Source organism: Sciurus carolinensis, chromosome 8, assembly GCF_902686445.1.
Source record: "Sciurus carolinensis chromosome 8, mSciCar1.2, whole genome shotgun sequence".
Taxonomy (NCBI): domain Eukaryota; kingdom Metazoa; phylum Chordata; class Mammalia; order Rodentia; family Sciuridae; genus Sciurus; species Sciurus carolinensis.
The window spans coordinates 44569119-44595310 of record NC_062220.1 but is presented as its reverse complement, the minus strand read 5'-3'; the positions used below and the strand labels follow the sequence as shown (position 1 = coordinate 44595310).

Sequence of the window (26192 nt, the reverse complement as noted above, 5' to 3'; positions counted from 1 at the left end):
TGCAGCAAAATAAAGATAACATATTCCTGCCTTTGATCTCCTAAGAGTTGTCTTCTGTCAACAAAGTGAGATAAAAGTTTCATGTGCTTCATTCATACATGTATTGCCTGCAATCCTCTTAGATGGATGGATTTTTGCCATATTTGGAACATATAAATGTGGACTGACTTAAAATATAGGCTATGTAGTATATTCAAAATTCATTTTGCCAGATGCAGTGGCCCACACCTGTAATCCCAGGAGCTTGGGAGGCTGAGGCTGAAGGATCACAAGTTCAAAGCCAACCTAAGCAATTTAGTGAGGCACTAAGCAACTCAGTGAGACCCTGTCTCTAAATAAAATACAACAGCAGGCTGGGATGTGGTTCAGTGGTTAAATGCCCCAGAGCTCAATCCCTGGTACTAAAAAAAAAATAAATAAATAAGTGGTTACATTCTAGAACAACTGAAACAGACACGTGAAAAGGTGATGTCTGATCAAGAGCAATTTCTTAACCAGAGAGAAAAACCCAAGTTTTCAATGATAAGTCTTTAGTAAATAAAAACCGCAAGGAAAGCAATGATTTTCTATGGAGCTACTTCTCATATGGACAATCTAAGAAGTGCACTCTCAGGTGAGAAGTCTCTGAGAAGCATTTTATTTACTTAACCAGGATTAGTGATTCCTTGAAGCAACATTAAAAGTAGCTTGCTAAATAATAAGTGGCATGCCTCTCCTCCAGAAACAAACAACAGTTCCTATTAAAGAGATAATTTGATTCCAATGTTCATGGAATTAGAAGTACATAAAAACACAAAACATAAGGCTAAGTATAAATGCATTGCTGAATGATAAGTAAACGTTCCATTCAGCTCATTTCTGACTGTCTCTTTAACTAGTTGGACCTTCAGGGGGAGTTTCGGTGAGAAAACAAATTAGCCAACCCAGAGAGGCCTGGAACCCCTGGCCACATCTACTGGCATTACGGTTTGAGTTGCCAGAATAGGGTCTAGTTCAAGAAAATAAGAAAAATAAATAAGACTGTGTAAGTACAACCTTCTTCAAGCATAAAGTATATATATTACATTTTCTAAATTGTTACGAATATCAGTAATATTTGATATAAAGATCCCCAATTTTTAAGTTTACCCTATCTGTTCTCTTCCAAATAACACTGATCAGAAAACAGCAATTCTACTACAGATAAACTCTGCTGTCATTTAGAAAGTTACCTTGGAGCCAGGTAAGCCTTGTCCTGGGGGCCCTTGTGGACCAGGTGGACCAGTAGGACCTTGGATTCCCTTTGAAGTAAAAATTTTTTAAATGTTATTAGTGAAATTAAGATACCTGTGTAAGAACAGTTTCAAGTCCTCTAAGGTGATCATTTAGTCCTAATTCCATAATAGATGATTCATACAACCTGAACATTTTCTGAATGGAGTGGCAGAGGCTTCTAGGTGAACCCTATGCCACAGTCTCCCCTTCTTCCATGGTAAGAGACATTTTAGCTGTCTCACACAAATGCCTAGAGCAAAGAACACATTTTCCAGTCCCTGCTGCAGACAGGTGGGGCCATGTAGACTGGATCTGGACCTATAGGAGGTGAATGGAATGAGGCATGCTATTTCTGTTTCATGCTAAAGGAAGAGGCACTCGCCATCCTTCCCTCTTCTCCCTTCCCAGTGGATGGAAAAATGCCACAGTGGCAATTCTGGATCATGTACAAGGGGAATGAATCCTCCAAATGACAGAGTAACAGAAGAGCAGCCTGAACTCCTAATGACACTGACAAAGAGTCACCAGCCCCAATTCATATCTCTGTCACATGCAAGCAAACCTGTGCCCCAATTGGACCAATTGAATGTATGGAGATGTTAAATTGAAGGTTTGATCTGGGTTCTAAGAAGTAACAATCAGCAGACACCAAACTGAAGAATGATCAAACTGACTCCCTCCCTCACACTGCAGATATAAAAGATTGGAGGGAGAGAGGACTTATAAAGTTCTCCACCCGTGTGGATTATAAAGAGTTTTTTCTTTGTAGAAAATGGAAGGGGTTTGAGTAACTTTTTTCTTTACTCTGGTCTAGAAAGAGGGCTTCAATGAAATCACTTGTACACTTTGATTTTTGTTTTGGGGATGCAAGGGACCAGAGTCATACTCATGCCTGAGAAAGCTAAGGTGGCCTGTGGTAGTCAAAAGAAGCTGGGGGCAATCTGTGCATCCAGAGCTTGCCAGGGCAAAAGTCACATGAGGCTTCCCTGCAAATAAGTTGTATGCTGAGTGTGAGACAGAGCTGACCTGAAACTATTTTTAGTCTTGCCCAAGAGACATAGAAGGATAACACAACTCCAACAGAGAAAGTCCCCAATAAAGCAGAGGCTAAGAGGGAGAAGTAACTGCAGGAAGAGACTTCATAAACATCCCAGAAGGGGCGATCAAAGGGACCAGTGAAAGAGCCCCACAAGGAAGAGGTCAGCCTCACATCTGCCAAGACCTAAGTGCCCAAAGCCACCTGACTATAGCACCAACCAAGAAAGAGCTCCCAGGCCTCATGCCCAGCCCCCTCCTTGGCTCAGCCCCAGTGAGGTGAGAAACACTCCCTCCCAGCAGATGGTACCAGATAATGAAAACTAAAAGCAATGCTAACATATTGACTGAAAACTTTTTGTTACAGAATTAAATCTGAGGTTGGCAACTAGCATTGACCCTACAACTTTCTATTACTTAAAAGTGATTTGTTTAAAAAATAAAAGTCTGTAGTCTGCTGGAAGTTTCTTTCTATGGCAAGAAAGAAAGAATCCCTATGGGGGTGGGGGGGATGGAATTTAAAGAATGACTAGAGAAAAAAATTTTGCTTATATTACACAAATAATGTTTATTTTATACAGATGTAATGTAATAGATGTTATCTTCTTTTCTCCAGTTAGATGATACCACTGCCTTTTCATTTTAAAAATACAAATACTGTGCCTCTTTTTCTCTGTTTGATAAAGGTAAGAAGTTCAAACTTCAATTTAGGGAAGTTACAGTTGCCACACTATAAATATCAAACTGTTAAAAAAAATAACCCTTTCTGACTTTTATAGTAGTCCACAAGTGGCATGCAATGGAAAGAATTTACAGGGTGTGCCCATATGTGGACGTACACGTGAGTATGTGGTTATTTATATTCCATTTTATTTTGTAAAACATTTGAGTGATCAAGCCTCCAAATATTTAGTGAAAATATGCAGGTCATTTAAAAATATTGTAAATAGAAGTTCCCTCACAAACAGATGAGTAGGAAAACTCATTTTTATAAGAGATATTGGAAGAAATAATAGTCACAACAATTCATTGTATAAACTTGTTAAATTAAGGATAAGAAGAAAATTTAATGACTGCATAAACAGGTTAAATTTAAGTAGAATTTAATGTCATTTAGCTTAAGGGAGTAAATAATTTTTGTTTAAAGCAGTTTACAAAGAATACATTCCATTTGCTCTCCTATCCATTAGGAATCAGTTCTATAAAGACACTTTTACTCAAAAATTGTTTTTTCTCCTGGAAAAAAAGAAAAGGGAGAAGAAAATGAAGGAAGTCAAAGTTTAGGGTATTTTTTGTTTTTTTAAGCTGCAATAAGCTTCATTAAGGACCAGCATTAAAGGCAACAGGAAGCCACAGGTGGGCGGTCCAGGATCCACAGGCCATCTGGACAGACCCGTCTCTCTTTGAACCTCATTCTCCATTGGAGTGGTAACTCAGCACAAGACCCAGGATGTGGCAGTACATCTAGCAGCTTCCAGGACCATAAATGTGAGCCCAGTGAAACCAGAAAATACACTAGAAAGTCTGAGAAGGCCTGGTAGAAGTCAAACCAGGATCCTCCAGGAGTCAAAACACCCAGCTCTTAATTATTATCTAAATATTTATTTACAGATTTATCTTGGCTTCTTCTGCACCTTAATCCTCCTAACATATTATACTAGGAACACTGCCAAGAGCAAGAAAATGGAAATGGAAATGGAAGGAGTAATAGCCAACTTCACATTGCCTGGGCCGACAAAAATATGTAATAATAATAACAAATTAGCAGATGGTTAGAAATAAACTCACAGCTAAATGTCAACAGTGAGATTCAGAATTATCTCATGGTTTTCTTCTTTCCTTCTCTTAATGCCCTTGATAAAGGAAGCAGTATTCATGCTCTAGGCAACAGAATAATCCAAACCTTAACCATAAATTTTAATCAAACCAAATTGTCTTCTAACCAGGAAGATAAATCTGTATTTGTTGCTGACTTTTATTAAATGAGATACGTAGATAAAAGCATATGGTAAAACTATGTGACATGCATTTATAAATATGTCAAAATGAACCCCACTATTACTATTTTTATGAACTATTATGAACTATTTTTTTATTTTAGAATGTATGATAAGCAATAATAGCAGAAGTACCATTATATTATTTTCACATTATTTAGACTTAATGCAATTATCCAGTTTTTCCAAAATTTATCAGAAGATCTTAGAAGCAGAGGTCTTTCCTTTCTTCCGACCAAAAAGGGCTGGGTGATTTTTATAAAATCCTACATGTAGTTTGCTTCTATTCAGGAAGGATGCCACTTAAATTAGTTGATCACCTCCAATTCTGGTTCTTGTTTTAAGTTTAATGCTATTTTTAGGTTGGTGCATAGTTAGGGGTAGGAAATATTCCCTGGCATAAGGATAGAGTGGGACATAATCACTCAAAAAGTTTTGAGGGGAAAAAACATACAAACATACAGATAAATAAACTACTGCTCTCTCAAGAGGGACTAAAACTTTAAAATGTTACTCTCAAACTCATACTCTGTTAATTAGGTTTTAGTGCTAAAAGTCACAGCACCAATAAACATACAGCCTATATTTGAGTCTTTGAAAGTTGTAAAACTAAAATCTTTCCATAAAACTGTGCTTCCCTACATTCATTTCTGGACCTATACATATTTCATTGCAATTTGACTGTCAAATATACTCATAGATGTTTGCAGGACTGGCCTTTAATAAACATCAGGATTGGGCTGGAATGTTCGGTACCAAGGGAAAAAAAGCAAGCATCAATTACCTGTTCCCCTTGACTCCCAGTGCCCGGGATGCCCATTGGTCCTTGAGGTCCCACAGGTCCCAAATCCCCCTGTAAAGAAAATGTCAGAAATACAATAGTAAAAAAAACCTCCTTCTCTTATGCTTTGCTCATCTGCAGTAAAACCATAAGACCTTATTGCTTTTGATGAGGTCTGGATCAAATTTGTCAAAACAGTGAGTGACATTTTCACTATTTAGTCTAAATTGGTTAGCATGTGCAAGGGATTATATTTACAAAATCATGTTTCTCACAACCAAAATTTCTGAATCGCTATCATAATAATATAAATACTTCCTGTTAGGACCATAACAGAAATATTTAAAAGTTTAAAATGCATAGAGTATAAGAAAACTGGAATTTGAAAGATAAATTGAAGAAAATATTTTAAAATTTTCTAAATAACTTTCCTTTTCAAATCTTATTAAAACTATATTTTGAAATTAAGAAAGAACCCAAGGTAAGTAAGGCCCACAAAATTAAAGAACCTACTTTCTCCTCACATTAAATAAATTGGGAAAACCAATTGAAATTATCAATGAGAACTCATTCATTCTTCCAAGTCTCTTCACAGATATTTGTTAAGTGCCCATAATGTGCCAGAAAATGTTCTAAACCCTGGAATATGACAGTGATAGAACAACCCCAAAATTCTATCCTCAACAGAACTTACATATTAGTAAGGAAATAGAAGATAATAAAAAAGACAAGTAGTTAAAAATAAATGCTACATTGAATAATGATCAGTCTTCAAGGGAAAAACTAATTGGGGACGTGGCATGGCAGTGACAATTTAGATAATGCAGCCAGGATGGCCTCACTAATGACAAGGAATGAGCCAGGTAGAAACCTGGATGCAGTGTAAGGATAATCCCTGCACATTTCAGAAATAGCAAGGAGACTGTATGGGTGGAGCCGGTGACCATGAGGGAGAGTGGTAGGTGACACATGGCAGTGACCAGGCAGAAGGATCAATAGGCCCCATGAGACAATGCCAAAGACTTTGGCTATTTTCTGAGTGAGATGAGAAAACAGGAGAGGGTTTCTGCAGAGGAATAAATGGTTTTGAAGACTTAATATGAAGATTTGAGAACAGGATGAAGTAAGTTTCATATGAGAGATAATGGGCGCATCATGGTCCAGGTATTGCTGAAGAAGAACACATTAGGTCCTGAGTATATTTTGAAGACTGAGATGACAGGATTTGCTGCAGATTGAGAGGACTTCATGTAAGATAAGGAAAATGACAAACCCCAAAATAGTGTTGCCTGGGACAAGAAAGTGAGGAAGAAAGCAACACATTGATAACTTTGATCCTTTCCCAATACATTCTTTCCTAGTGACAGGACAATCTCTGGAAAGGAAGCAAACATCATCCAGTGACAAGACAAACCCTAGGAAGGAGATATCCAGTCTCCGGGAGGAAGCCAAAGCATTGATCCTTCCCCAAATAAATTCTTTCCCAGTGACAGTCCAGAGGGACCCTGGAGGGAAGGAGACAAGCACTGAACACTGACCCCAGACCCTCCATTCTTCCCCCAGTAAAAACACTACCCAGTAAAAACAAATTTAAAATTCCCACAAACCTGCTTCCTGAGTGCTCAAAGGAACACACTCTGTCAATAATTAAGTCACCTCGTAGTGTAACATATATAAGCACAGATTCCTCCCTTGGCCAGTGGCTTTTTTTCCATTAGGAAAGTGGGTCAACCAGATGTATCTGCTGAATAAAGGCTGCCCTGATCTGTGAAGTGTGCATCCAGCTTGGTCATTTCATGCTAACACTTCAGGATGTCTCTAAAGTTCTTGGAAGAATGGAGTTGCCACTTATTGAGAAGGAGAAGCCTGAGAGAGAGGCAAGTTTGGGGGTGGGGGTTATTAGGAGCTCAGTTTTGGATATGTTAAGTGTTTATGCTTATAACAGACAACCAAGTAGAGATACTAAGTGATTAGGAGAGGTATAAATTTGGAAGTCCTCAACATAAAGATAGTACTTAATATCATGATTGGGTGACTTCACCAAGAAATGGGAAAAGAGAAGGTCCACAGACTGAGTCCTTTAAGCACTCCAGTCATTTGAGGTCAGAGGAATGAACCAGAAATAGCAGTATAGACTGAAAAGGAGTGTGGGGGTTTCAGCCATATCCTACATGGATGAGGGAAGGGTTAACTGCTGGGAGGGTGGTATGCCAGCAATCAATAAATTAATTACCAATAAATGTATCTAATCAATAAACACACAAGAGCCAATACTCTTCAAATGGGAGGGGTGTGATTGATCGGGTCATACCAGATCTGGCCATACCAGATCTGGCCTCTAACAAGAAGGAGTAGTCCACCTCTCCTTTATTTTATAGTCACACAGGTAAAGGGGGCCAAGACTGGGAGGGGCTTCTTCTGTGATGAATAGGATGGGGTGGAGTTAGGGGAGCTATTTGTTCAGAGAAACTAGCATATCCCAAGATGGTAAACCACATACTCCCTGGTGATCTGGAACAGTCTCTTATGGCTGCCAGTTCCTGGGAGTCAGGCCTCTGTGTCCCATGGCTCAACCATGTCTGATTCTGCTAGATATGGATAGCTCCCCACAAAGGAGCAGCCAGAAAGACCAAACAAAGAGGGGGTTTCAAAAGGTGAGGGATCAAGTAATGGTACCAATAGGTCAAATGAGCTGACAACTAAGAACTGACCACTAGGTTGAGCTACATTGTAAGAATGCTTATTTCAATGTCAACTATATTTAAACAACTTTCAGGTCAGTAAACTTTTACTTAAACAGTTGGACAATAGTATTTTTGGTTTGAGGGCCAAAATTAGGTCTCTCATAATCAATGCCAATCAGTGCTGCTTTGAGAATGTGAAATCAGCTGTAGAAAATACACAAAGGAACAGGTGTGCTTGTGTTCCAATAATGTTGTTATAAAAAGGCAGGTGGCTGAGGCTATGTAAATATATTTTTTATGAATGAAAGTAAATAATTACTCATACTTTATACAATATTGAATTACAATAAACTTGTGCTAAGACACACTCTGGAATGTACAACTTAGTATTTCAATTTGTCCACCCTGGTCTAAATAAATATTATGGAAGGAAAATATTATGAATTCAAGTTCTGATCCAGAACCAGATTATTCTGATTCAGAACTTGATTGCTAATTATGCAGGAGTCACTGTGCTCAAAATGCTTTTCATTATTTTTCTCACTAATTCTCCCAATAACCCTCTGTAGTGGGCATCCTCATTTTCCAAATGACCTTAAGTGATTTGCTCCAGGTTGCACACCTGTGAAGTGGCAGAAGCAAGATTCAAATCCATGCTCTGGCTCCAGAACCCAACTCATAGCCCCTATTCTGCATATATTCAAGAAACACATAAAAAAATCTTCTTTTAACCAGAGCTTTTTTAACAATTAAAATCTGTGTCATAACTACTTTTTTGTTTTGTACCAAATATGTGTATTTGTGAGCCCACATCATAGGTTGATTATCTTATCTCTTGAATCACACACCAAAACCTCTGAATCTAATTGATTTGGGAAGGGGATAGGAAATAAAATCTTTTTATGCAAAGCATTTTCTTTGCATAAGCTGCAGATGTAAAAACACAAATGCCATGCCACAACAACCCTTGAAAAAGTTAACTTACTGAGCTCACAAAACAATGCTTCCCTTGTATTCAGTTCTCACTGCTCCAAAGGAAGAAAGATCATCTTACATATTTTGGGAGTATTTTGGAGCCGCAATTACCAACCAGAGTTGAACTATTTGAACCAAGAATTGTATTACATCTAAAATTTATTATCATGCATTATTTATCATTATCTCTGCTATTTAGATACAGACAAATAGAAGAAACGACTACCAGTAAATAAAAGGAAAAAGTCATTTCAAGATTGAAGATAATCATGAGTATCAGTTATTACTCTAATTTAATAAATAATATAATGATATGCTTAAAGGTTGGCATATAAATAACTCCAAATTGATGTGAGGTCCCTGGTTTTTGCACACATCTTATGTCTCCTCCCTTTGACAGCTTTCACTTCCCACTGCTCTTTAGACTCTGAGCAGCTTGCAGTAACTTCTGTCAACAGACTCACCCCCATTTCTAAGCTGGGTTGTGATCTTCAGATATTTTAAAGAAAACAAGTAACTAATGCGAGAGAGTAAAGCAATGTGAGAGCCTCGAGCTGACCTGACCCTGGCAGCTTGGCTGGAGTGCTGAACATAAACAAGTTCATCAGAGCAATAGACCAAGACAAAAGCAAGACCACTGGGTACTCATGTCTGAACACACACAAAACAACAAACACTATCCAGATCCCTAGAAATGACCAAACATCTGCCCATATTGGCTGAAACAAGTTGCTGCTACTTTGACAACTACATCTCAACCTGACACCATTTTCCCCAATTTCTAGATGAGACTCATTAAAATATTCAACTTTAAAATTAGTCCCACTTTTTTTTTCAGTTTCTGCAGTTTTATTTGCTTTCTTTTGAACTTAATTTTTTGGTTGACAAGTAGTTATTATACATATTTGTACGACAGTGTGATATTTCAGTACATGTGAACATTGTGTGATTTGTGTAATCATGCGTTTACATAGGTAATGGTGTTTGATTCATTGTTATTTTTTCCTTCTCCCACCCCTCCCACCCCTCTTTTCCCTCTATACAGTCCCTCTTTCCTCCATTCTTGACCCCCTCCCATCCCCCATTATGTGTCATCATCCACTTATCAGTGAGATCATTCGCCCTTTGGATTTTTGAGATTGGCTTATCTCACTTAGCATGATATTCTCCAATTTCATCCATTTGCCTGCAAATGCCATAATTTTATTATTCTTTATAGCTGAATAATATTCCAATATATATATATGCCACAGTATCTTTATCCATTCATCAATTGAAGGACATCTAGGTTGGTTCCACAATCTGGCTATTGTGAATTGAGCAGCTATGAACATTGATGTGGCTGTATCTCTGTATATGCTGATTTTAAGTCCTTTGGGTATAGGCCAAGGAGTGGGATAGCTGGGTCAAATGGTGGTTCCATTCCAAGTTTTCTAAGGAATCTCCACACTGCTTTCCAGAGTGGCTGCACTAATTTGCACCCCCACCAGCAATGTATGAGTAGTCCCACTTTTTGATAGCATCCAATCTAAAAAGCAACCTACGCTACCTTGAAAGCTCCCCAAAATCACCTAACACAGACCCACATCTTCAGAAAAATCTCTTCATCTTTCTTCCTAGTTGCTGTTGGTTCACCAGGGTTTATGGTGTCCATGCTGCAATGAGTCAATAAACCTTTGTTTAACTAAAAGTGGACTCCTATTGTTTCTTCCTGTAGGGCATCAACATGAGTTCTATTATTCTAACTGCATTTTAAGGTAATATTTTTGAATGAGTGCCTGAAGGTAGATATGGACTGGAATGAGGCCAAAATGTTTTTAACAACTGTTTCCTTTTACTAAGGAGAAGTGTCTTTTGCTATTATCTGTCTTTAAAGATGTTTTGCTGATGACTGAAGTCACAGGAAGTTAGAACCCATATAAGTGACGCATTAAATACTGGGACTTCCCAGATAATAATTCATTCTACATAGTAACATACCTTGCATATACAAAAATAACAATTAATTGGATACCTATGTGTCATGGTGTCATGTTGTATTCAGTTTTAAAATGAACACTCATTAAAAGCAGTGACAAAAATACTGGTATTGTTTCTATTAAGTGGCTTATATACAGTACCTTGTCCCCTTTGATTGACAGGCCTTGCAATCCTTGTGGGCCAATTGGTCCTTCAGAACCCTTTTCACCCTGAAAGTACATGGAAGGGATATCAGTGCACTGATAAAAATTGTTTTAAAAGATTTACATTAAAGTTACTATGAATTATACTTCAAATTGATTTTTTAAAAATCAAACATCCAAATTCAGTGCCCACTGTAAATGAGTAATTCTGACTCTAAGATTTGCAACTTGCAAAAAAAATTAGTCATATCATTTTAACAGGAAGGAGTCTGTCCCAGCAGAAAACATATATAGCATCACTGAAATTGGAAAAGAGTTCAATTTCTAATCTCAATAGAAATACTGAAACTATGAACCTGGTCAATTAATTACATAGCACAACTAACTGGATCAAGTCTCCTATTCCTTAATATTGCTGCAACCATGGTACAAGAAAATTTGTCTCTCATCTTAGTATATGAACCAACACTTGCCAGGATTTGTTTACTTATTAAATGTTTTATATCTGAACTTATAGACATTCATTGAAAATCTAGGTTTAGAATGATTCATGGAAAACCTTCTTGAATTTGCTTCTACTCTCAGATGATCCCTGTGAACAGCTGTTCTCACTACATCTATGAAGTCATAGAGCTTCACGCCCATGTATGAAAACAAACCATGTCAATCAGAAACAACATTCATTTAATGAATTCATTAGAACCACAAGTAAAATCAAAGAACATTTTCAAGAAATCTAAGAAAAAGGAAAATAGAGCTATGTCTTTCTATATCCTTAATTAATTCACTTACTCCCTACATCATTGCAAATTAGCCACAGTTAACAGGTTTGACTGTTGGGTTCTTCTGATCATTACCACAGAGTACAATCACAGGTACTTGATCCTAAGGAAACACTGAAAAAAAATATGTTCTTTCCTTATTGAAACAGAGGCCAATACAGGGTCAGGGTTATTATAGAGTGTATCATCACAACATACTTCATTTAACATAAAAGTATGTTGAACCTGTCACTAAGGATTCCCTGGAATATACTCCTTAATGTTTCACATATTCATTTCTCATTTGTTTCTTTATCTCTAACACACAGAGAGATTATAAAGATAAATAATTCTCACAATTTGAATTTTCCAGGTTGTTCGGGCTGCACTTTTAAAAAAGACATTTATCATGTGCCAAAAACTTAAACTATGTATCATAAAACTTTCTAAAACGTAGTTCTAAATCTATGACCTGTTTTCTAAGAATACTTTGGTTAGTCAAGGGTGTTAGTAATATCACCTTTATCCAACATATTACTAACATTATTGTGGCAACTTTTAATGTGTTAACAAGGACCTCTTAAAATTCAACCCCAGCAGTCCCTCACAAATTGGTATGAATTATTTGTTATAGCAACTACTTTTCCTCTTTTGAAATTTGGACTTCTCAGAGACAACTGAATATTGATCATAATGAAAGAATCTGATAATGAGATGCAATTGTAGAGTATGAGACCATATGGAGAAGGTCAGACCTGAGTGACCTGACAGAATGACTGATGTGCAGGGTCTAAGAAAGCAGCACGTGGTTCTCTGCGCTGTGCATGTGTGTGTGCCTACATGTGTGTGTTTAGGAGAAAGACTTTAGAAATGAAGAAAGAACTCTGGAATACATCATTTGCTGTGAAATCTTGTTAATAATGTCCAAAGTGTTTTGGAAAACCATTTCCCATGTGGTCTTTGGCAAATGTGCTGTAGATATGGGGGAGCTGCCTAATTCATGGGTCAGCGAGCTACCGCTCACTGGCCAAATCCTATTGCCTGCTTTTTGTAAGCACAGTTTTCTTGGAGTAGCCACATTCATTCATTGACATATTTTCATGGTTGCTTTCTTGCTGCAACAGCAGAGTTGAGTCGTTGCAACAGATACCATACAGCTTACAAAGTCTAACATATTTGCTATCTGGCCCTTTATAGAAGTTTGACAGCCTCTGGTGCAAAGGAACTTGAGCTCCAAGAATTATATATAGAAAGCATATATAGGAAATTATATATAGGAAAGTTTGGAATTCTTGATTACAAGGTCAAAGATAGGACTTTCATAAGAGTTTGCTCCCTGTGGTAAAAATTTTCTTATGATATTGATAGCAGTACTATTATAAATTGGTATATTAGACTCTGTATCCTATCTGTTTCATAAAACAAAGCTGTGAGCAGTGTTGCCATAGCTACACTGAATAATTTGACTTCTGGGCATCAAGATGCTATTTATCACTAGAGCTTTAATGAATACAAACTGAGAAATTCTAATTTCATGCATGGTAATTACATGAAATAGAAATCTGTTGATGACTTATTTTATAATTAAATATTTCACCATACTTTTACATTAAAGGGAAATTGACAAATTCCTTATACGACATGGTGGAAATGCTCAGGAAATACTTGACTTCTAATAATTAGTGTTTTAAAAATTTTGTGATTCATGACTATGCAGAACAAAGTGGTTTTTTCCTAGTTCAGAAACTATTGTTACCTTAGGTCCTGGAAATCCTTCTCCAGGCAAGCCCCTCTCTCCTGGTGCTCCCTCAGGACCTCGGGGACCCTGGTTAGGGTAGGAGGGAATGAGGAGCAGGAGGGGAGAAAGGAAGAAAGAAAGGAAGGAAAAGAGAAGGAAAAAAGGGAAGAAAGAAAAGTTACATTTCAGTTCACAAGGACATGCAGTAATATTGTCCTCTTAAGTTTTTCATGAGTGTCCTATAAAGCTCCCAAAGTATTTTAGAGAACCATTTATACTGATTGGTAGAATTATAGAGTTGTGAAAAAGAAAATCACATTGTATTCAATACTTATTCTGTTTTATTGGCATAAGCACGTCTAGTAACCTCAAATTAGAAGACAATGGAAATTAAGTGATATTTCAGAATAAGGATTAGGAAATAAGTCTATTATGAGGAAAGCCTGAATATTCAAAACTGTGTGATCTGGAGAAGGATGCAGTGTTACTTAAAAATTTGGTTAGTTTTAAGGGAGCCCAGTGAAGACATCACAGCACAGCTGTTGCAAAGCATTGGATACTATTTACATGTGTTTTGATTTCTGTCTTGATACACTTGGACTAAAACTTGAATTATTTCAGGAACCCATTGAATCCACTGGCAGTTCTATGCATAAGCTGATATCCTGACAGATCAATAAAGTGAAACATGGTTTTCCATGTCAATGATTAATATTAAGTCTGGGTACCTGTTGCTCAGAAAGGCCCTAGAAGAGGAGACTTCTAAGTCCCAGGCTTTGAAATGGAGTATCAGAAAACACCCTAACTGGAAAATGTAAGACAATGACAAGATTTTCATTTAAACAAGAAATTAAAAAAAAAAAAAACTACAAAATATCTCTTTTTATTCTGGTCCAGAAGGTTAAAAAGAAAGAAAGAAATGAAAAAGAACTAACAACAAGCCTCTTAGAAGCACAAACTGAAGAATTTCCTCTAGTGATCTTCAGATGATTAGGGTTCACTTACTAGGGAGATGCCTGAACAGTCTACTTAATTTCCCTCAAGGTCCAAAGCAGCACACTGCAGGCTGAAAGGTCTTTGGGCTCCAGGTACACTAACCCAGGGTTACTTAAGAGATGCATAAGCCTGGTGGCAGAACGAGGATGCAGCCTTAGGTTCAGCAGTAGCAGATTCGTTAGGAATTTGTATGTAAGAAACCTAACTCTATCCCAGTGTTTAACTTTTTTTTTTTTTTTTTTTTGCCTTTCCTTAATATTGCATATTTTTTTAAAAAACCTTTTTTTTTTTTACTATTCAGTAAAGACTTTAATTAAAAGAAAAAGCAAACATCTAATTCAATTTAGATTGTAATGCTTGTGACCTTGAACAATCCAAAACCTTATCAAAGCACTAACATCCATAACAGCTTATTCTAATGACAAGAGCAGTCAGTTAGGGAGGAAATAAAAATGAGCATGAAACTGGATTGCAAACTAAACTGGAAAGTGCCAATTTAAAATCATACACTTTTGCAAAGAACATAGCAAATTTTTCTTCTTCCCTAATGATATGACAAGTGAAAATGAAACACTTTATATTAAACATAATGAAGTCATTTTTTTTTTCTGGGTCAGTTTTGTTTTTTTTTATTCATTCAACCAACACTTATCAAACACCCAAGAGGTAGAAGGAACTTACTAGGAATAGCAGACAGGTCTCCTTGTCTTTTGGAATTTAGTCTTGCATGAGAGTTCAAAGCAGATTTTGGTGTCCTTTAAACTGAGGTTCAAGTCCGACTTGTGCTACATATTAGCCGTGTCACCTTGATCAGATAATTCAATCTCTCAGAAGCTCAGCATCCCCCTCAGAACAGTGATGACAGTACCGCCCCAGCCACAAGTGTCATTGTAAGGACTCAAAGACATTTAAAACTCTTACATATTACTACATATCTGCTGCAATTATCAAACCTAATTTTACTCCAGCTCCACCATTGTTACAAATATCCTTTGTGGAAATGTTTAGAAATGAAGTAATCTCAGAGGTTGGTCTACATTAAGCAAAATAGAGGGAGCCATGCTGCATGGAATAAATGAAATTTCTTCCCTCCTCTGCACTTCTAGAGTATCACAGCAATGAAGGTGAAGTGAAAGTAATGGAGGCTTTAAGGAATCATGCGCTCAAAGCTGCTGAGAGCGGAGTTAATGCTCATGGGCCAGCACCTAGGGGAATTTAAAATCAGTGATCCAAGGTTTAATTACTGTGAACTGTCAGAGTAATATTCCACACCCTCAGTATGTTCTCAAGTTTTTCAGTTAAACAGTCAGGATAGAAGATGATTATTAACCAGAGAAGAGAAGTAGCAGTTCTTGGGTTAGATGAACCATGCTTTTAATTTAGTAGGCAGTGCCAGAAGATCATTTTTTAAAATATTTTTCTTGACAGAAAATAATTGTACATCATTTAAAAAAGAATAAAAGCTTCCATAAAAATGTCAGTGTCCTTTACAAAGGCCATGAGAACCAATTAGAATTATGGCATATTTGTTTTATAACAAACATCTCTAAAATATAGTTATTTATATATTGATAGGTAATAGATACATTATTATATCTATTATATAATCTATTATCTATATATTATTAGAGATATAATAGGTTAATATATAATATTATTAAAGATATACATTAGTTATATAATTAGGTTCCTCCATTTATACTTTAATCCTAATTACCAGTTAACACAGTCTAATCAGTGAAATGCTTTATTGAGACATTAGCAATGAAATTAAAATATGAGTGCCATTATATTTATCTTATTACTTTCCTTAATAAAATCAAGTGTTAATAACCTGAAAAATGGTTTCAGTATACTCTGCAAGTATTAAAGGTAAATATGCTAAGTAATAGTAAAAATTATTTATTATCTACCAAAAGTGTCAACTACTTTATTTTTAACCTCAAAGTAATTAGAGTTCTACTTCAGGGGATTTATTTTTCTCAGAGAGTATGCTGAATGACCTTGCACAAAAAGCAGATTACTTTGAGAGTCTTGGTCAATTTACTTTTTATGAATCAACTATACTTCTCAGATCAGCACAAAACAAATGATAATCACACAAAGATGATAGTTGACTGTTCAAAGTTAAGCAATAGAACTAGAATATTAATTCCATCTATTGGTGGATTTACGTTACTGTGGTATTGAAGAGAGTGGCACTAGACCGGAAACTACTTGAAACAATTCAGGCAAAGGAACAAAGTAAAGGATTTTCAGCAAAATTGTTGTCAATCCTCAGATAAGTCTTTATGTCACTTCTAAATAGTTCAAAACCTCACATTGTTGATTTTGTTTACTATGACATTTTGATGCAATGGTTTGAAACATTATTTGGGATCCTTATCATTGTTAGGAATTTTGTTTCCATATAAGTCAAAACTTCACAAGGAAAACTCTACCTCCTCACAGAAAGACAAGTAATACATATTTTTTTTTTCCCTAAATGAATTTTAAAGGTATAACTGAACCCAGAAAAAAATAAAGTAGGGCTCAACAACAGAGCTAAAAACTCTGTCTGCATCTAAGGTGCTGCTGTAGCTGTGCTGGGTAGAAAAAAAAAAATGTTTGTGTGGTGGAAAGAAGTTATGGAAGCCTAGTGGAAGAAACAGTAGCAGAGACTTTGACTCACACGATGGAAAACATTCATTAAACTAAAAGTTTAGTGGATGAGTTAAGAACACCTTATAACCTGATTAACCTGATGATGATAAATTTGTAGATTACAAATTACATTGGAAGAAATTACCCCAAATGTACCCAATGTCCAATAGGATTTCAAAATAAGTGGAATGGGGGCAGGGTGAGCGTTTGAAGAGAGAATAATGAGGAACTTGAAAAACTGTCAGATCCTCAGAATCCTTCAGTGAATCTAAAGTCATATAATTGCATATTTATCCATATTTACACGTATCATAATGACTCTAACATCTCTGACATCTGCAACTCAGATTTCCACACCAGCTAAACTATTATAATTTAAAAAAGGAATGACATTTCAGCTAAAGACTGAGTTTAGACTTTTGACTAGAAACAGCTAGAACTATATTCCTTAAAAAATGAATATAAACTGATAAGCTACAGTAAGCCAAAAAAATTGGTAAATAGATGGGTAAAACTAAAATATTGATAAAAATAACAACAATAAAAATAATAAGTTAGGTGGGATAAAATAAGTAGAACTAAGCTAACAGAAATTAATACTTTGAAGGTAGAAGAGATGATAGGAGTAATATCCTTCTGTGGTCAGTGTGTTTTTAGGAATGGGTAGCAATACCAATGACATTTCAAACCTGTTAACTTATAATACATGTCAAAATTCCAGAGACCACTGAAGAAATAAAAAAAAACCCCAACAATATATACATACATACATATGTAGCTATATACATATACACATAACTATATACATATATGTATATATACCTGATAAATATTTTGTATTGGGGCTGGAGAGATAGCTCAGTCAGTAGAGTGCTTGCCTTGCAAGCACAAGGCCCTGGGTTCGATTCCCAGCACCCAAAAAAAAAAAAGAAAGAATTTTCAAGTAAATATTTTGTATTTTTGCCATTTTATAATTAGATCTTTGTTTTATCAATGAGTTTTGAGTGTTCTTGATATGATCTAGATACAAATCCTTTGCCACATATGTGGCTTGCTAATATTTTCTCCCAGTAAGCAGTTTGTCTTTTTAACCCATTAACAATCTTTAACAGAGAAAACATTTTCCACTTTGATAAAATCCAGTTAATCCACCTTTTTCTATTTTGAATCATGTTTTTGGTGACATGTCTAAGAAATCTTTAATCAAGCACTGAGTCCCAAAGATTTTTCCCTATGTTTTATTTGCAAAGTTTTATAGTTTTCACATTTTATATTTAAATATATGGTTCATTTTGAGTAAATTTTTGGATAAGATGTGAGACTTAAGTTGAGGTGGTTTGGGTTTTGTTTTGTTTCCTCACAGATATTCAATTTCTCCAGCACCATTTTTTGAAAAGACTATGCTCCTCCATTGGATCAGTTTTGCATTTTTTTAAATCAAAAATCAGTTGACTATACTTGCGTGCGTCCATATCTGGGTTCTCTATTCTGTTCCATGGATCATTATCTATATTCTGCCAATGCCACACATTCTTGGTTACTGTAGATAAATAATAAGTCTTACTGTAGAATAATAATAAGTCTTAACCCAGAAGTGTGATTTCTCCAAGTATATTCTCTTTCTCAAAATTGTTTTAGCTATTCTAGGTCTTTTGTCTTTCTGTGTAAATTTTAAATTTATCCTATTCAGATCTACAAAAAAATCTTGCTGGTATACTGAAAAGACTTCTATTAAACCTTTATATTAATTTAGGGAGAATGTATATCTTTATGATGTTGAATCTTTCAATCCATGAAAATGGTATGTCCTCTCAATTTATTAAATATTCTTTAATTTCTTTCATCAGTGTTTTGTAGTCTTATACAAATTCTATATATATTTTATTAGATTTATATTCAAGTATTTCTCTTTTATAGCAATCATAAATGGTGTGGTATTTTTGATACCCTGATAACACAATTTATTAACATAAACAAAACAAAATACAAATACCTCTAAAGACACAAATGATGGATTATTGAAACTCTGGAATTCTTTAATAAATAGACCACAGAATGAGCAACAAAACACTGATGTTGACATAGTGTTTCCAGTTTTTTCATCAATGAAACAAATTGAAAAAGATAAAATTTCTTTTTACAGAATATATATATATATATATATATATATATATATATATATATATGCCCAACTTTTTTTACATGAAAAACAGTATGAAATTTAAACTTATTCTGGCATGTTTCCACAACTTTAAATAATCTACAAATTATTCTCCTTACTTTGTGTTTCAAACATATTAGCACACTTTTAATTGGGCTACTTAAAGAATGTAATGTCTTACCTACATTTTTCAAATATTTGGCATAATTAAGTGTCATAATGCAGATTAAAGCAATTTTTCAGCAATTAGGCCAGCTCTGAACTACTGATTCTACTTGTTTCTACTCCAATAACAATGTCAATGAAACTGAAGCAATAGTAAAATGTCTCCAACACAGTAAAGCTCAGGAACAGATATATCTACTGCTGAATTTTACCAGATCTTTAAAGAAGAACCAATATCAATGCTCCTCAAACTAATTCATGAAATAGAAAGGGAAGGAATACTTCCAAACTCATTCCATGAAACAAGTATCAGCCTCATAACAAAACAAGATAAGGACACACACACACAAAAAGAAAATTGCAGATTAATATCTTTGATGGACATAGATGCAAAAATACTCAATAAAATTCTTTCCAACCAAATTCAACAGCATATTAAAAAGATTATACAGTATGATTAGATTTTAGTCACTAAATACAATGTTAGCTGAAGGCCTTGTAGAAGTTGGGGAGGTTCCCCTTTATTCTCAGTTTTCTAAGAGATCTTATCAAAGTTTTATTAGGGTCTTGGGGGAATTTAATCTTGTCAAATGCTTTTTGGTATCTTTGGATATGAGTATAAGTTTGTTTGTTTTTTGTTTGTTTGTTTTTAGTGAGGTAGTATGGTATATTTCTTTGATTTTCAATTATTAAGCCAGCCCTGTATCCATTGAATAAACTACTTTGTTTAGCTATATAATTATTTTTATATATTGTTTAAATCTGTTTGACAGTACTTTACTAAGAATTCTTATGTCTATATTCATGAGGGATATTGGTCTGTAGTTTTATTCTCATGTGTTGTTATTATTTTGTTTTGGTATCAGGAAAAACTGACTTTATAAAATAAGTTGGTAAATGTTCTTTCATCTTTTATTTTCTGGAAGAGGTTATGGAGATTTTACTGCTATCCACAATATTTTATGGTTCTTAAAGATAACCTAAATTAAGTGTAGGCAAGTTTGTCTTCTGGTTAGAGATTTGCTAAATCATTTATTGTTTTTCAATATGCTTAAAACATTTCATTACTTAATACAAATGTTTTAAAGAATAGAATGAATAAATGAAACTTAAATGTTTAATTTATTGCTGAGTGTGGAAAGGCTTAATAATAACAAAGTTCTTTGAGAAAAAAATCTATCAAATTACATAAAAGAATAAAATGATCTGACTTTTTACCTAACATTTTCAGAACTTTGCATCAATATTTCAAACTCTGAAAATCATAAAATTAGCAAGATTAATATTTTAATTTTATGAAAGTTAAAATTCAATACTATGGTGCATTAAAAATATCCATTTCCACTCAGCATTTCAAAATAAATGTTTTTTCTTAAACATATACTTCCATGTATATTTCCACATTTTTTGCTTGGATATAAGATGTATTTCTTGCAGTAAAATTGTTTTGTAAAAATCTACTTTGTATAAATCCTAATTATATTATTTTTCTATGTAGTAAAAAAAAAAAAAAAATCCACAAGTTCTCTGGCTCTTTTCATAGGGAGGAGGAATCTCTTTCTATTCCACTCACATCTGAGCTGATCCTATGCTCATTTTAGCCAACTGCATCACAGAAATGATGCAGGTGACTCTGAGATTGAGTTTTACATGATAAGTGGTTTCTTCCTGTTGGAACATTTCTGCTTTTGTCCAGGCTACCATGTTGTGAGGAAGCCTGGGAACCACATGTAGAGGGGAACCGAGAATTGAGGTGTCTGGGCAAACCCAGCTCAACACCAGCCAGCAACCAGCACCAAACTGCCAGTCTTGTGAATGAGGTCATTTTTACCTTCTAACCATTCTAACTCTCCAGTCAACTTCCCATTATATGAAACTCCCAAGTCAACCCACTTTATCATGAGAAATAACTATTTATTGTTCTAAAGCACTTAATTTGTTAAACAGTAATATGTTACCAAAATGGATACTCAAAGAAGTTAGTGATTCACTTTTAAGAACACTATATTTAATGGAAATTGAGACTAGATCACTTATCTTCAGATATTTCATCCAGTGTATTTTTCCTCCATATTATGTTTTTTCTTAAATTAATATATTCAGACGTTAGTGAAAACTCTAGCCCACAAATAACATGCTGCCATTTCACTCAGAGAGTAAAGCAAGGAAACACATGTTCCTGTTACTATTTACAAGTGAATAACTACGCAATGCAAAATCAAATTGGGAGACCAGCTATCCACAATTGGTTGTTTTTACTTACTCCTCAGTGAGTCAGCTACAGTTATTTCCTAGGAGAACAATGGTTACCTTAGAAGTTAAGAAGTTTCTTATACCAGAATAGTTGTGTTTCATTCACTTTCTCTTCAGATCTTTTTTTATAACATTTGTCTTATTATCCAACAATAACAAACTTCAAAGCTACACAAGGCAGAGTGGTGAGGAAAACAGGTTTTATCTTTCTATAGTAATCAATCCTAGCTTAAAAGCACACATGTGGATTTGATAATACTATCCTTATTCTCAGCAATTTTTCTCATGGTTATAGGAAAGTACATTACAATGTATGGACATTAACACAATTTCCTGTCAACTCAAAGGAAACATTGACATATAAGATCTCTTATTCTTAACAAGGTGATTCATTTTGTAAGACATTATAGTAAGAGAGAGACAGATATAAGTATCATATACACCCATATGGCTGTGTACACATATATGCATGTATATATATGTGTGTTTGCATATATATATTCCTATTTCAAGTATATGAAAAATAACACTTGGATCTGGTCCTTGCATACTTATTTTCTTTTTATTTAAAAAGATACAAGGTGGATTCATGTGACCATTTATTCTTTTTTTAATTTTTTATTGGTTCTTCTTAGTTATATATGACAGTAGAATCCATTTTGACAATATTATAGAAGTATGGAATATATCTTATTCTAATTAGGACCCCATTCTTGTGGGTAGGCACGATGGTGGAATTCACTTAGATTTTCATATGTGTACATAGGAAAATTTATGTTAGATTCATTCTATAGTCTTTCTGATTCTTACCCCCCCACACACACTCCTTTCATTCCCCTTTATCTAATCTACTAAACTTCTCTTCTTCCCCTCCCCACTTTTATTGTGGTTTAGTTTCCATATATCAGCAAAAATATTCCACCTTTGGTTTTTGGGATTGGCTTATTTCACTTAGCATGATAGTCTCCAGAACCATCATGACAGCAAATGTCATAAAGTCATTCTTTTTTATGGCTGATGCTACTCCACTGTGTATATACACCACATTTTCTTTATCTATTCATCTGTTGAAGGGACCTAGTTTGGTTCCATAGCTTAGTAATTGTGAATTGAACTGTTATAAACAATGATTGGCTGTGCCACTGTAGTATGCTGATTTTAATTCTTTTGAATATATGCTGAGGAGTGGGATAACTGGGTCAAATGGTGGTTCCATTACTAGTTTTTTGAGGAATCTCCATACTGCTTTGCAGAGTGGTTGCACCAATTTGTAGTCCCACCAGCAATGTAAGAGCATTTCCTTTTCCTCACATCCTCACCAACATTTGTTGTTATTTGTGTTCTTGATAGTTTCCATTCTGACTGGAGTGAGATGAAATCTCAGTGTAGTTTTAATTTGCATTTCTCTAATTGCTAGTGATGTTGAACATTTTTTTATATATTCATTGACCATTTGTATTTCTGCTTTTGAGAAGGGTCTGTTCAGTTCCTTTGCCCATTTATTGACTGGGTTATTTGTTTCTGTTTTGGTGTTAAACATTTTGAGTTCTTCGTATATCCTGGAAATTAACACCCTATCTCAGGTGCAGATGGCAAAGATTTTCTCTCATTTTTGTAGGCTCTCTCATCACGTTCTTGATTGTTTCCTTTGCTGTGAAGACACTTTTTAGTTTGATGCCATTCTGTTTATTGATTTTTTATTTCTTGTCCTTTAGTAGTCTTGTTAAGAAAGTTTCTGAGCCAATATGCTGAAGTGTTGGGCCTATGATTTCTTCTACTATGTGCATGGTTTCTGGTCTAATTCCTAGGTCTTTGACCCACTTAGAGTTGATTTTTGTACAGAGTGAGAGATAGGAGTTAACTTTAATTCTATTACATATGAATTTCCAGTTTTCTCAGCACCATTTGTTGAGGAGAGTATCTTATCTCCAATATATGTTTATGGAGCCTTGGTCCAGTATGAGATAACTGTATTTATGTGGGTTTGTCTCTGTGTCTTCTATCCTGTTCCATTGGTCTTCTTACCTATTTTGGTGCCAATACCATGCTATTTTTTATTTTTTTTTATTCATTGCACACAACTGGGGTACATCTTTCATTTCTCTGATTGTACACGAAGTCGAGTCACACCATTTGTGTAATCACACATGTACATAGGGTAATGATACTTTTCTCATTCTATTATCTCTCCTCTCCCCTGCTTCCTCCCCAATCCTCATTTCCCTCAACACAATCCATCCTTTCTCCATTCTTCCTCTACCTCCTCTGCCCCTGTTATGTATCATCATCCACTTAACAGAGAAAACATTCAGCCTTCAGTTTTGGGGATTGGCTTATCTCATTTAACATGATACTCTCCAACTCCATCCATTTACCTGCAAATGCATACTTTGATTCTTCTTTATGGCTGAATAATATTCCACTGTGCATATATACCATAGTTTCTTTATCCATTCATCTATTGAAGGGCATCTAGGTTGATTCCACAATCTAACTATTGTGAATTGAGTTGCTATAAACATTAATGTGACTGAGTCTCTGTAGTATGCCGATTTTAAGTCCTTTGGGTTCAGGCCTAGGAGTGGGATAGCTGGGTCAAATGGTGGTTCCCTTCCAAGTTTCCTAAGGAATCTCCATATCACTTTCCAGAGTGGCTGCACTAATTTGCAACCCCACCAGCAATGTATGAGTGTGCCTTTTTCCCCACATCCTCTCCAACACCTATTGTTGCTTGTATTCTTGATAATAGCCATTCTAATTGGGGTGAGATGAAATCTTAGGGTAGTTTTGATTTGCATTTCTCTTATTACTAGAGATGTTGAACATTTTTCCATATATCTGTTGATTGCTTGTAAATCTGTGAAGTGTCTGCTCAGTTTTCTCATATTAGACATAAGTACCAAAAACATACAATGGAGAAAAGATGACTTCTTCAACAAATGGTGCTTGGAAAACTGAAAATCCATATGCAGTAAAATGAAACTAAACCCCTATCTCTCAACCTGCACAAAACTTAACTCAAAATGGATCAAGGACCTAGGAATTAGACCAGAGACCCTACAACAAACAGAAGAAAAAGTAGGCCCAAATCTTCATCACATCAGTTTAGGACCAGACTTCCTTAACAAGACACCCAAAGCACAAGAAATAAAAGCAGGAATCATTAAATGGGATGAATTCAAACTAAAAAGCTTTTTCTCAGCAAAGGAAACAACCAATAATGTGAAGGGAGAGCCTACGGAGTGGGAGAAAATCTTTGCCATATGCACTTCAGATAGAGCGCTAATCTCCAGAATTTATAAAGAACCCAAAAAACTTTACACCAAGAATACAAATAACCCAATCAATAAATGGGCTATGGAAATGAACAGACATCATGCTATTTTTGTTACTATAGCTTTGACCATTTATTCTCACCAGAAAGAACACATGAGAATTGTGTGGCTCTTCCTTATTCCACCTGGGAGGTTTGCTACTTACCGGCTGACCTGGCTGACCAACTCCAATGGGTCCTGGAGCTCCTGTTCTTCCTTCTTGACCTCTTTCTCCCTGAGAAAGTACAGTGGGGATTTTAAAATAAACAGAGCACAAAGTAATCTGGAGATTTCAACAAGGATAAATACAAAATAGCCAAACTTTTCATATCCATAAACATTTTTTTAAATCTAGAGGGGGAGAAATGACTTTAATTGAATTTAAGTAAATTCAAGGAAACAAATTACCCTAAACTATTTATCATCTCTTCTTCAAATGTGATACAGCATTTTTCGCTTTCACAGTCCATCACACGGCAATGATAAGATGAACCGTGTGGCGATTCATTTTGGTCACCAAGATGGACAAGCTAATGATATTTGTGCTCTTCTTAGCCATCATTCTGGAACATACCCATTTCTTGTCCCTACTCTGTCCCATTCCACCTCTCCTTTGAGCTCTGTTTCACACTTGATCTCCTTCAGAATGCTTCTCCAGTAACTCTGCCCATATAAACCCTGCTTTCCCTGCAGTCTCAATGTACTTATTGTTGAAATGCTACCTATGCTGACACTTGATTATATTCAAAGTACAGTTTTAGTGCTGCATCAAAGTCTTATTTTATTCCTGCATCAAGGCCTTATTGTTCCAACCACACAGAAGAGCCATTTAAAATAAGCACTTCCACTCCATCCTATCCTGCATGGTACAGAGCATCCCAGGAGAGATGTTTCTTACTTTCTATTTCCCTATAATCCTTTCTGTCAACATTTATTTATTCAGTGTCCTAGTTCCTCTGGTTCCTGCCCATCTGTTTATTTAATGTGAGCAAGTGATAGCTGATGTGCTAACAGATTTGTATATTAATGTTTAAAGTCTGAAAATTTAAACGAACTACACATATCTTATGAGTCAGTGGGTATTTAGAGACAAGCACATTTTTCATTTCAATCAAATCAAAAATATAATTGATTGATTATTCTTGTGACAACTGCCTCTGGTCAGAGCATTACTGTGTCCAAGAATGCAAATGTAAGTAACTTCTGCAGGAAATCTCCTCATGTTTACTACAATTAGGCTGAACTGAGTTAAAAATCACACTCCCCCAGGTTCTACAATAAATTCAATAGCCATCAATGGACAAAGAAATAA

General features: G+C 35.3%; 1 protein-coding gene across 3 annotated transcripts in view; it reads right to left on the bottom strand.

The window, feature by feature from the left end:
* The window catches only part of Col28a1 (collagen type XXVIII alpha 1 chain), a 196400-nt gene that overhangs the window by 117086 nt on the left and 53122 nt on the right, over positions 1-26192 (bottom strand). For all 3 annotated transcript variants that reach the window (XR_007109989.1, XM_047562843.1, XM_047562842.1), the window contains exons 13-17: positions 25047-25115; positions 13367-13435; positions 10847-10915; positions 5071-5139; positions 1212-1280 (exon numbers count right to left, since the gene is read on the bottom strand). Coding sequence is in view for 2 of the 3 variants with exons in the window: in XM_047562843.1 (XP_047418799.1) it covers positions 1212-1280; positions 5071-5139; positions 10847-10915; positions 13367-13435; positions 25047-25115 (345 nt within the window). In the remaining variant the exon portion in view is untranslated. The remainder of the gene's footprint in view (positions 1-1211; positions 1281-5070; positions 5140-10846; positions 10916-13366; positions 13436-25046; positions 25116-26192) is intronic.